The 12,500-nt window shown below is 39.6% G+C and overlaps 3 protein-coding genes across 7 annotated transcripts in view; 2 read left to right on the top strand and 1 right to left on the bottom strand.

The window, feature by feature from the left end:
- Positions 1 to 5,069, bottom strand: part of pno1 (partner of NOB1 homolog) — a 15,714-nt gene extending 10,645 nt beyond the window's left edge. For all 5 annotated transcript variants that reach the window (XR_013296110.1, XR_013296111.1, XR_013296112.1 and 2 more), the window contains exons 1-3: positions 4,775 to 5,069; positions 4,552 to 4,698; positions 4,244 to 4,327 (exon numbers count right to left, since the gene is read on the bottom strand). Coding sequence is in view for 1 of the 5 variants with exons in the window: in XM_077581381.1 (XP_077437507.1) it covers positions 4,244 to 4,327; positions 4,552 to 4,698; positions 4,775 to 4,963 (420 nt within the window). In the remaining 4 variants the exon portion in view is untranslated. The remainder of the gene's footprint in view (positions 1 to 4,243; positions 4,328 to 4,551; positions 4,699 to 4,774) is intronic.
- Positions 5,070 to 5,263: 194 nt separating this feature from the next.
- Positions 5,264 to 8,758, top strand: dnaaf10 (dynein axonemal assembly factor 10). Its single transcript, XM_077581380.1, has 8 exons — positions 5,264 to 5,598; positions 6,056 to 6,156; positions 6,230 to 6,360; positions 6,620 to 6,721; positions 7,043 to 7,158; positions 7,660 to 7,794; positions 8,106 to 8,203; positions 8,320 to 8,758. Exons 1-8 carry the CDS (start codon positions 5,308 to 5,310, stop codon positions 8,525 to 8,527), a joined length of 1,182 nt encoding a protein of 393 aa, XP_077437506.1. The 5' UTR covers positions 5,264 to 5,307; the 3' UTR covers positions 8,528 to 8,758.
- A 2,160-nt stretch (positions 8,759 to 10,918) lies between these two features.
- The window catches only part of c1d (C1D nuclear receptor corepressor), a 2,069-nt gene continuing 487 nt past the window's right edge, over positions 10,919 to 12,500 (top strand). Inside the window, exons 1-4 of the mRNA XM_077582136.1 lie at positions 10,919 to 11,060; positions 11,274 to 11,415; positions 11,495 to 11,561; positions 11,703 to 11,758. Coding sequence (XP_077438262.1) covers positions 11,278 to 11,415; positions 11,495 to 11,561; positions 11,703 to 11,758 — 261 coding nt within the window. The 5' untranslated portion in view covers positions 10,919 to 11,060; positions 11,274 to 11,277. The remainder of the gene's footprint in view (positions 11,061 to 11,273; positions 11,416 to 11,494; positions 11,562 to 11,702; positions 11,759 to 12,500) is intronic.

The raw sequence follows: 12,500 nt of genomic DNA, 5'->3' as shown, positions 1-12,500 counted from the left end.
AATTTCTTGATGTTGCTGGACCATACAGTCGTGATCAAAAGTTTACATACACTTGTAAAGAACATATCATGGCTCTCCTGAGCTTCCAGTTATTTCTATTACACTGATTTTTCTCTGATAGAGTATTTAGAACGGATACTTTATTGTCACAAAAAACATTCAGGAATTTTTTTTCTTTTATGACTATTCTTTTTAACTGAAATTAAGTGACTGAATCTGCTGGGTCAAAAATATACATACAGCAACATGAATTAGCAATTTGGTGACTTGAAAGTTTGTCAATTCAATGGGCTTCATACCATTGCCTCTTATTTTCTTGTGTGATTTTAAGTGACTGCGACTTTTCTGAGGCCATTGAAATTGGTCTAATTTCAAAGCAGCTGCAGGTCCCAAGACCAACAGTGCAAGCAATTGTTTGCAAGTATAAAGTGCATGGCACTGTTTACCATTGCCAACATCAGGAAAAAAATGCAAGCTATCACCTGCTGCTGAGAGAAAATTGGTCAGGAAGGTGAAGAATCAAACGAGAACTACCAAAAAGCAGATCTGCCAAGAATTAGAAGCTGCTGGAATACAACTTTCAGTGTCCACAGTCAAGCGTGTTTTTGCATCGCCATGGACTGGGAGGCTGCCGTGCAAGAAAGAAGCTTTTCCTCTAAAAGCGGCACCTTAAGGCGTGACTGAAGGTTGCTGCTGATCATATGGACAAAGATAATACCTTCTGGAGGAAAGTTCTGTGGTCAGACAAAACATAGTTGTTTGGCCACAATGCCCAGCAATAGGTTTGGAGGAGAAAAGGTGAGGCCTTAACCCCAACAACACCATGCCTACCGTCAAGCACGGCGGAGGTAGTATTATGCTGTGGGGCTGTTTTGCGGCCCATAGAACTGCTGCTTTACATGGAGTAAATGGGATAATGAAGGAGGAGGATTAACTTCCACCCCCCCCCAAAAAAAATCATCAGCTCAAAGGTTGGGTCTTGGGCACAGTTGGGTGTTCCAACAGCACAATGATCCAAACACACATTAAAAGTGGTAATGGAATGGCTAAATCAGATTGGCCTTCCCAAAGTCCTGACTTGTACCACATTGCAAATTTGTAGCCAATGCTTAAGTAACAAGTCAATTTAAGCAAGCCAAAAAATCTCACTGAACTGCACCAATTCTGTCAAGACGAGTGGTCAAAAATTCAACCAGAAGCTTGTGGATGGCTACCAAACGTGCCTAATTGTGAAAATGGCCAAGAGATATGGTACCAAATATTAGCATTGCTGTATGTATATTTTTGACCCAGCAGATTTGCTCACCTTTTCTGTTAACTAGAGGTGGGAATCTTGGGGTACCTCACAATTTGATTACGTTTCAGAGGCTACGATTTGATTATAAAACGATTATTGATGATGGGATGACGTTCCTCGGCTCTATTGCTTCCAACATTCTTCGAAATCCCCGATTTTCTACAACGGAGTAAGGCTGCAAACCCATGGCAATGAATTCTGCAATGCCTTTCGTCATTTGTTTTGCCTTTTGCGATGTGGGTGGTTGTTTACCCAGTGTCCTCGATGGTTTTCTGGCTACTTCTAGCAATAACAGCCGGCTTTCTCACCCCTTCTGTCGGGTGGAATCGTGCTGTGAGGCTTCTCATATTTGTTGTGTTGCCAAAGTATTTCATTTGTGCGCAACAAATCTTGCATATGACGTAGCTTTTGTCCAATTCGTTCCCCCCATCAACGTTGTAGAATCCCAAATAATTCAAAATCAGCGTTATAGTAATAACTGGATGCTCAGGAGAGCCATGATATTATGTTCTTTACAAGTATATGTAGACTTTTGATCACGACTGTAGTTGTTTCCTGACTCTGGCTGTCTAGTCCTAGCTGAAGAAGCTGTGACTTCTTGTTCATGTTACTCTGATGTAGGTTTGCAATAGTCAAAAAAATGCATCAGTCATTAACAGACAATGTTGCATAGGCCTGCAATTACATAGCCTACTGCCATTCCGAAATGTCACCATTTTTAACAGACCCGCAACGCTAAGACAAACCTTAGCCAAAATCGGAACAGGTCTACCTCTATTCATAGAGTAAAGCAAAATACGTGGATCTGAGATGTCTCACGCAGTACACAGCTACTCCCAAAGAAGAAATAAAATATAATTGATAATGATAAATAACATTGATGGATTTTTTTTTTGCCAACTAATGTTAGCTAGGACATGACAATGATTTGGCAATGATAACGCTAAATTTCTGGATTAATAAAATATGCTTCTACCAAATTGGCATCATCTGATTTTTTTGTCTCAAAAATGGAGATCAGGACATTGTAATCATGAGCAATGACTAAAACCAACATTTGAGGACCATTTGTCAACATGGCAACTGGTCTAAAAAAAGTTCTGGTTTTGAGTAAGCCTCCTGTAGTCAAGCGCCCCTAGTGGAAGAAATCTGATTATGTGAGATTACTCTTGAGTATGAACTATCCAAAGTATGCAATATGTAAATATTCCACTTGTTTTGGAAGATTTATACATGTCCAGATTACCAGATTAACTCTTTGACTGCCAGACGTTTTCAGAAAAGGGATGCCGCTAGTGCCAGCCGATTTAAGCATTTTGACTGATCTTTCAAGGTCCACAGAAAATGTTGTTTGGACTATGGAAACACACATACTACCAAATGAAAGATTGAACTCTCATCTTCCATCAGAAAAAAAAGTGTTTGTTTCTACCTTATTCCGTTTTTCAGTAATCAACAATAGAAAATGGTTAGTTTCACCGAAATGCTCTGTTTTGAAACAAAAAACGGAGAAAACAAGCTTTTTGTGAAAGGATGTTATTTTCTGCACTCTAGTGAATTGTACACTTCTTTTTGTCCATGAATGATGCCACAAACACCTAAATAGTGCTTTACTTCTGTAAATAACTACCACCAACAATGAAAAAGTGTTTTTCTTTTTGTAACACTCCCCTGCGTGCAAGGAGACGGAGCAGGATTTGCACAACAGATTCATTTCACTGCGATTGCCCCTTTCGCGTGCAGACGTTACACTTTCTTGACGGCCTTTTTTTCCGGGGAATAGCAAGTAGCAGACTGTACCCACTCCTCCGATGAATATGCATTGGACTCGGGGGTACTCTTCATCGTCCGATTGAACGTCCACCTGTGCAGAAGTGCTCAGTTGTGCTCCGAGTTTTCCGGTGTTAGCATCGCTAGCCGGTGAGGCTTTATGACGTGGTCATAGACGCCGCGTCAACGCTTCCAACTTCGGCGTCAACCTCGGAGCCACCATCATCATCATCGTCGTCATCACTGTGCTCTTTAGCATTGGTCGATGAGCTGCTTGCAACCGGTCGCCATTGTTCGCTTCCTCAGCCATCTAGCTCCGCCTCATGTCTTCTACTGCCGCGTCAACGCTTCCAACCTCGGAGTCACCATCATCATCATCATTGATGATGATGATCATCGTCGTCATCAATGTGCTCTTTAGCACTGGTCGATGCTTTTCATCTTTGAAAAAAATGCTCAAGCGTGAGCTGCTTGAAACCGGTCGCCATTTTCGCTTCCTCAGACATTCTCTCCACAACACTTTAGCTCCGCCTCACGTCTTCTACTGACGCCTACCCAATCTTGTCAAAAGAGAGTCATCGCTGCCATCTAGGGGCCAAAAATAGTCATTAGGCTAACTAGATCTGCTTGAAACTTTCACCATAGCTGGCCAAGGCTTTCCTACACCCGTTTCCAAAAAATAAATTTAAAAAAATTGGAGAACGTCTTTTAACGTCCTTGGCGGCCCTCCGTAGGTTTTTACTAAACGTCATTTAACGTCCTTGGCAGTAAAATAGTTAATAGGACTACCATTAATGCCATTTAATCACATAAAACAATACATTATATGATTAAAAACGCAAAATGTCTCAATTACAATGTAGTCAGCTCCATTTGATTCTTTGGCCCCAGAAATATAAGCTTGACCACTTCAATTATGATTTTAGGTTATCTTGAAGGTGACCTATTGAGAAGTTCGTTTTTGAAAGCAGCCATTTTTAAAGATCAAATATGGCTAATTTAACAACCTCGAAGAAAATGGCAACAAACATATTCTGATTTGTTTGGATTTAAGGTTTCCAAAAATATATAGTTTTATAGTTACTGTTTCCAATAAATGTGAGCGCACCACTTCCATGAATATTCATTTGCTGATTGTGTGTAAATGGAAAAATGCAAAAGTGCCAACACACTTACTTCAACCTGGAAGCCCAGAATGAAGGCTTTCACGAAATCCGCTGCTTTGGTGAGTGAGGCGATATCTTGTGTCTCTTTGCAAGTCTAGAACGTGGGAACAATAAAATATTTAGAACTATGTCCACTTGGAATTACTTTTATTACTCTATTGAAAAATGGATCACCCCCATCTAAACTCAATCAGTACTAGTATTTACGCTTGAATCAGTCGTGTAGGGGCAAAATCCAGATTCAATTATTCAATTAAATTATAATTGTTAATTTAATATTACATAACTACGCCAAGTGAAATTTCTGTAGACACTTACTTTAATCTCCACATTTCGTGTCTTGAGGTTGAATCTGACTTGAAGTTGCAGATTCTCCACAATGGGAGTGAAGATCTTAAGCCAGTTCTCCTTCAGTGGCGTGTAACGATGAGCTGGGACGGCCACTTTACGCATCTGATCCGCCCCCTAAAAACACAAACATTTACATTAATACGCCTTATAATATTTCAAGTACTTTCAAATACAATACGATCATTAATACCCTTAATTTGTCGAGAGAAATAGGTGGAAATTGTGGCCTCTTGCGTGCTACAGGACCCTCTGTGTCCATATCAGCTGCGTCGATTTTCCTCTTTTGGCTCTTTTTTGACTTGACTTTTATAAAACTATCACTGTCACCCTGCTTTTCCACCACGCCAGCTTTCATCTCATAATTTGTCGCCGAATCCATGGTGAAACTCACGTTTCAAAAGTCCAGTTGTGAAGTAAAAAGTGGGTAAGAGTTTTAGCACGGAGGCTGATGGTGTCCTCGTGCAACAGGAAAGACCCTTAGGCAACGTCGACTTCGCCTGAATAAAAAAATAAATACGTAAACGAGGATTGTTGAATGTCTAACCATTATAATAATATATATGTCAATACACCATCAGATAAATAAGCATGGTTTAATTTTTCATAAATTTGGTGATTGTTTACGTGACAGAATAGTTTTTCAGGCATATTATTTTGCACCAGTACTGTGTTTTGGGCACGTAGCTTCATTTAACGAGCTGTCCTGTAAGGAAGAAGAGGGTCATGCGTCATGTGTTTGGGCACGTACTAGCACCATTTAAGTATTTACACCTGTACCTTTTTACCCACGTTTCAATATTATTTTTCGTTTATTGGGGGCAAAACGAGATGTCGACACCACTCTCGAAGCCCCAAATAATCGCACACGTCCAGAAGAGTTTAAACTACACGGTTTTTGACTGCAAATGGATCCCGTGCAGTTCCAAGTTCGTGTGTCTCGGGAACTTTCCGAGGGGAACCGGAGTCATACAAATGTACGAAATGCAGCACGGAGAGGCGCAGCTCATCAAGGAGGTAAACCTTAGATGCCACATGTTTTTTTGTTTTAAACATATCCGTGAATTAGCTCTGAGTTAACAATTTAATTGAGGGCTTTGGCTATAAAGGGGGGTCTGAGTTTTTTGTTAGTGCCTCGTCTCCATAGCAACATACGTTTTCGAGTGGTACGTTCAAATTCATCATTCATTGTTTCTATGTAGACCAATATAACACTAGTTGGCACACATGAAACTTGTCAGTAGTAGTAAGTTGACTCAAGAACGTTCTGAGAGTCACGGATCGATGTACACCTGAAAATTACAATAAAAGATCTTTAAATCCACTTTTGCAAAAATACTAATACTGTCGTTTGAGGTGTTAATTAGATAGTGTTTATTTTTGCAGTTCTTTTTTCCAACAAAGATGAATATGCCACAAATCTAGATCCATTAGTTAAGTCGTTAACATATGTCTTGTCCCTTTTATGTTCCAGGTGGAAAAAGCCAAGCCCATAAAGTGCGGCACATTCGGGGCCTCGTCTCTTCGCCAAAGAGACATAGCAACAGGGGACTTTGACGGATATCTAAACATATGGTAATCCCAAATTATGTGCGAACAGAGGCGTTTTATTTTGCTTCCTGCAGTGGCTAATGCAGTAATTCTACAGGAACCTGGAGGAACCCAACATACCGGTGTACTCCGTGAAGGCTCACAAGGAGATCGTCAACTGCATCGATGCCGTTGGCGGCCTTGGCATTGGCGACGGCGCGCCTGAGATTGTCACTGGAAGCAGAGACGGTACATCAGTGCAACTTTTGTTTTTCACTTTAGTGATAAAGTATCAGAGTGAAGGATGAACGGCATGTAAAAAAAAGTGCTGACATTCAACTTGTTCCATGCGGCGAATCAGCCTTGCGCACAGCGTGGTGTATATGTGCAAATAAGTTGTTTTGCAATGAAAATCCCTGTTTTTTGTTTTATAGATTCAAGCGTCACAAAAGCAACGAATATTAGTAACAGTATGTCTTCCATTAATTACATATTTTCTTCATTGCAGGTACAGTGAAAGTGTGGGACCCTCGACAACAAGACTCGCCCGTGGCCAACATGCAGCCCATGGAAGGAGACGCCAAGAGGGACTGCTGGACGGTTGCCTTCGGTTTGTCACATCTCCATAGTATCAAACCCTTTGACCAGTTTATCTTTCAATGAGGCTTTATGCTTATTTTCGTAATTTTAAATAGTTTGCACCTCACAGGTGTTTTACTAACGCATCTAGTGAAATTTCTTTACAATACTCAAAAGAATCAAGAATGAAAGAATCATTACTCTCATCATTTATTTCTCATTTCATTTTAGAGGCTGATTTGCCTCATGCTGTGAACTTGCCTTCATTCCTCACCCACATCAAGATTGATTTATTAATTTCACTAGACGATATAAATCACATGCCACATTTAACTGGCACCTGTGCCCACAGGACACGCCTTCAACGATCAGGACCGCTGTGTGTGCGCCGGCTACGACAACGGCGACATCAAACTGTTTGACCTGCGCAACATGTCGCTGCGCTGGGAAACCAACATTAAGAATGGGGTGAGAACTACACATATGTAGAAAATATATATATTTTAAATTATTATTAAAATTACTTAAAAAAAAGTTAACATATTAATCTAAAATACTTAATTTTAATCTAAAAGATATAATATAATTAATTTAATTATAACTAGCAATTCGTATTTACAAGTCAATGAAATTCTCAACAAATGAAGAATTATTACATTATAATTTAAAAACTCAAATATTAATGACAATAGATAGTAAAATATATTTAATAATGTTAAATATATGTGTTTTTTTATACTTTAATAACAATAAATTAATTGACAAATTCAATTAGCATATATATATATATTTTTTTTTTTTTAAATTTTGGGCCTTCTTGTGGAATCTTAGAGTTTTTTGCTTTGCCGCCATCTTGTGGCATTTATATGTAATTACAAACCTCTTGAATCATTTGTGGATTTTCGCCATTCGTGGCAGGGCTACCGTGAATAGCTGTTGGTCTTTCTCACATTCCACTTTGTCCACCAGGTATGCTGCGTGGAGTTCGACAGGAAGGACATCAACATGAACAAGATGGTGGCCACCTCGCTGGAGGGGAAATTCCACTTGTTTGACATGCGGACTCAGCACCCCACCAAGGGTTTTGCCTCCATTTCCGAAAAGGTAGCATGGGCCGCTGCGGTCTTGGCTATAGAGTGAGGAATATGTTAAAGGGGTATTAATGTTCTTTTCTGATTTTGTGAGCTTCCAAGGGAAATGTGGGGGACATTTTCACAGCTGGAAGTGTTTGTCTCTCATTCTCTGTGTTTTGGTGCTGCCGTGATTGACAGCAGGCGATGTCTGCTAGCGTAAAACTAAAATGTTTTCCAAATTCAACTTACATTTTCTTTGCCACCAATTTGCTGGTTATATTTGTTAACTGGGTTTAAATTGATTCTCTTAGATGATTTAAATTGTACTTTTTTTTTTTTAAGGCTCATAAATCGACCATCTGGCAGGTGAGACATTTACCTCAGAACCGAGAAATCTTCCTGACGGCTGGCGGCTCGGGCAGCCTTCATCTGTGGAAATAGTGAGTCAGAAATTTCTAATGTATTAATCTCACACAATTCCCTACCAAGTGTGTTCTTTCACATGACACATTTTCGCATTCATTGAGCTTTTACAAATACTCTTTTGTTTTTTTAGCGAGTATCCATCCCAGCGTAGCAAGAAGGACTCGGACGGCACCAATGTGGGCGTGGCCGGCTCGGTCAGCCTGCTACAGAACGTCACATTGTCCACGCAGCCCGTTGCCAGCCTGGACTGGAGCCCCAACAAACTGGGCCTGTGCGTGTGCGCCGGATTTGACCAGACGGTGCGCGTGCTCATAGTCACCAAACTTAACATCGTGTGAAAACAAAGCCAAAGCTGGGATGTTTCATTGGGAAATTGTAAGCCAAACTGGACCTTTTTGAAAAGGACGCAGCTTTTTACATGTTGAAAATCAACCATAATGTTGCCTTTAAAACTGGGAAAATAATAATCTAATTAGGATTTTAAAAATATACATATAACATGGTATGTTTGTTTTGTCTGTCTGTATGAAGAATTTTGCCTTCTACAATTAAATTGATCCTAAAGGGGGTATTGGGGGAACCTTGTTTTTTTTCTAATATAGCCTAATTTACTCCCCCTTGCAATTAGTTTTATGATTGCCTATTCAGTGGTGCGAGGTGTTTAAAGTAACCACATAACTTAGCATTAGGAAAGTCTGCTATCTTAATGCTATAACGTAACACACAATGCAAAACATTAAGACAGGCAAATATCTGTATTGGGGATGCACGATAATGCTATTTTCAACCGATACCGATAAACCAATAATTTAGAAAGTGCCAATTCCCTACTATAAGTCTAACATGTACAAATGCATTGAAACATTGCGTAAAGCACCATGAAGCTTAATTCTATTGATATCTCTGCTTCAAAAACAACCAGTAACTCATTTTGAGTTTGCCAAAACAGTCATGTTTTAAGAATGCAACGAAAAACTGTGAGTGTTTTGGGGAGTGTTGTGGAATTTTCAGTCTGGAAAACAATTTGTCTTTTGGGTCTACAAGAAGTGATCTGTGAGTGTGCGCAGTAAATTATCATGGGAAGATTTTTATGCAGCCTGCTTAGGTTTTGGGAGGAGAAAGGAAAGGTGAGGCAGGCAGGAGTGTCCACAATACAGTATAGACTTATGTTATTATGTGTTAAATAGTTATTTTCCACAACTGGACAGTAAAGAAAGCCCACACTAGCGACTGTTATGTCGCTATAATGCATCTTCTGTGGACATGAGGTTGCACGCATTGATGTCACAATTATGCAACACTACCATAGGAGAGGGGAGCGGTTGATGAGTTGGGCACAACTTGAGCAAATTGGTCGATAATTGCCGGTAATTATCGGCAGATTTCTTAATGACGTCAAATTGGTCAATAATTGCCGATAATTATTGGCCACCGATATTATCGTGCATCCCTAATACGTATGGCATGATGTCACGAGGCTATAAAGCTTAAGCAACTGATATTGCCCCCTTGTGATCAAAATATGCATGGCAGAAGATGTGTAATGTGGCCTAGAAAGGATTAATGCATAGGTGTCAAACTCCGGTCCTGGAGGGTCACAGTCCTGCAGGTTTGGGATGTTATATGATCAGCTCATCAGCAAGCTCTGCATAATCCTGATAACGATCTTGCTGGTTGGAATCAGCTTGTGTTGGAAGAGGCAAACCTTCGAAGACCTGCCGGACTGCGGCCCTCGAGGACCGAAATTTGACACCTATGGATTAATGACATTTCCATGCTTTTCAGTATGGAAAGATGGAGTATGAAAAGTTTGTTAGCATGTACATGAACACGTAGAGAACATCTGACTAAACTGAAATTAACTACTCCCTGGCATGCAAAGTGTTACTGCCCAAGATGTTTTGAGGTCATCAAACTATTGCCACTATGTGTGCGTGTGTGCTGGTTCTTTTAATAAAGAGAATTGTAACATACATGACAACTACCAAACAAGGTTGTATTGTACAATGATACAATCAAACACAAAGTGGTGTACTACAACAACAAAAAAGTACTATCAAGTCTGTCTTTGAGCTATTTGTAAATAAATTAAATGCCCAAGTGTCTTAAAAATGACTAAGGCTAAAAGGTCAATTTACCTGGATGAAGTCAGATAAGTCCCCATAAAAGGCCTAGGTACAAAATTGTGTAGTACCTAAAAAAGTAAAACAACACTGCAGTCATCCTGTTAACTATTAATCTGAGTTCCCACCCTTGCGTGGTCCCTTTGAAGGAAGAGTTGACTTTGAAATGAAGAAGCTGAAAGGTCACTCAGCGATTTGATCTTTTCTTTCTGACCTTTTGCTTCATTTGTGCTCCCTGTGTTCCCCTACACACACCCCTCATTGGATCCGGAACATAAATGCTGTGAGTCTTATAGGGTCTAAAGTGATCCATATGTGAAAGCTAAATTTTAAGCATAAATAAACAGCAGCAGTCCGTTAATTGGGCAAACGGTCACTGCTTTCGTTCTCAACCAGTGATGTACTGCCACCTTGTGGATATAAGAAGAACTGTAAGAACTCCACCATTGAAAAGACAGCAAAATGGATGCACAATGATTTTTTCGACACCTAAGGAGTTAAATTGTGATGACATTTTTTAGTGTTGAGGTAAATTGTTGGTTGAAGAAGATAACAGAACAAACAATACAGCCGTTTCGCTGCTACTATTATATACAGTTCTAGTTGTTAAACTACTAACTACTAGCATTGCACACTCCAATAGCGAGGAGGCAGTGTAGAGTAATCGCAACCATTCATCATACGTCATATCCGGGTTGCGCCATCGTGGTGAATGGTGAAAAGCTAAAGTTAGCATCCTTAAAAAAAGGTAAATATGAACCACTTTTCTGTTTCCTCTTTCAAATGAGCCATACGTGGCTTTTAGATACACATTTATAAAGACTTCGCGAGATGCGCCGTGACAGCAAATGTGTCAGATATAACGCATCTTCGCTTGACGTTACACTTGACTGCTTAGCTTCCGTTGCTAAATTGTTCAAGCTGCTGAATTGTACTTATAAATGTGTTTATTATTGTTCAGAACCATGGCAGCAGACGACAAGATTGACGATTATCCTTATGAGATAGACGAACAGCTGAAAGGCTTCGAATTGTCGGTGTCAACCGTCAAAACCATGTTGAACACACTCATAGCGATGCCCAGAAATGAGCTCGAGCAAAAGGTAAGACATGTTGTTCATGCCTTGTGATTAAAATGAGGTACTAGGTACTCGTGTGTAATTGCAAATGTTGTGTTAACAGCTGGGTCCTTTAGACCAGGCTAAACTGGATCTGATGTCTGCGTACACGCTCAATTCTTTATTCTGGAGTAAGTGAATATTTTTCTTCTCCAGAGGCCCAACCTTTTTTGTAGAACAAATTGTACAGTCAACTTTCGTAAATATGTCTCATTCATTGATGACATTCTTTGAGTTAGATGTTATGTTTATTTTGTAAACATCTTTTACAGTGTATTTGGTGACACAAGGCATAAACCCGAGAGAACATGGCGTTAAACAAGAACTGGTAGGTACATCATTTGTCTCAACATTGCTACGTTTATTCACTGTCTGTTTTAGGCGTGGGTAAAAATATTAATTCACCATTGCATTATAATACTTCCCCTTCCAATTCAATATCAATTCAGCAACTTCACCCCACAATTCCATGCTCATTTATCAAATCCTCTGAATTGATTCACCACCTGGTGGAAGTGGAAGGCACTTTCAATCTAAAAACAACATGCCAACAAAAGGCTATAGAAGCCTGTGTCTTCAACTTTTAAATCTGACGTTCTAGATATTTTTTGATTGCCCTGTAAATTTGCCTAGAAACTACTGCCAAACTCGGGAAAACTAGCGGTTTAAGATGGTACAGTTACTCGAACCACGAGACACAAAAGCACATGCCAGAAGTTGCCGTCCTGAAGCTTTACACAGAGTTGAAGATGGCAGTTTTGGTGTTGTTGAAGTCGGCAGAAAGTATGCCTCTACATGTGACTATTGGACTTTCAGAGTGACTGCCCCTACGTAACTATCACTTCTCATTTGATTGAGAGTAAGAAATTATTAAGTTTTCATTACCTGCTTCTTTGGTTCAGCACTGTCCTCTTGTTGTTATTTTATTTATTTAACTTTTATACTCCATATGCACATATATTTTATTTCGTATTTTTTAAAATTGTTTTATTGCTTAAAAAGGTTCAATAATACTATTTCACAATATTAAAATAGTCACAGTTGTGTATTTTACTGAAACAGTATCAGAC

Source organism: Vanacampus margaritifer, chromosome 12, assembly GCF_051991255.1.
Source record: "Vanacampus margaritifer isolate UIUO_Vmar chromosome 12, RoL_Vmar_1.0, whole genome shotgun sequence".
NCBI classification, from domain to species: Eukaryota; Metazoa; Chordata; class Actinopteri; order Syngnathiformes; family Syngnathidae; genus Vanacampus; species Vanacampus margaritifer.
The sequence above is the reverse complement of the archived record's forward strand: the minus strand, read 5'-3'. Positions and strand labels throughout refer to the sequence as shown.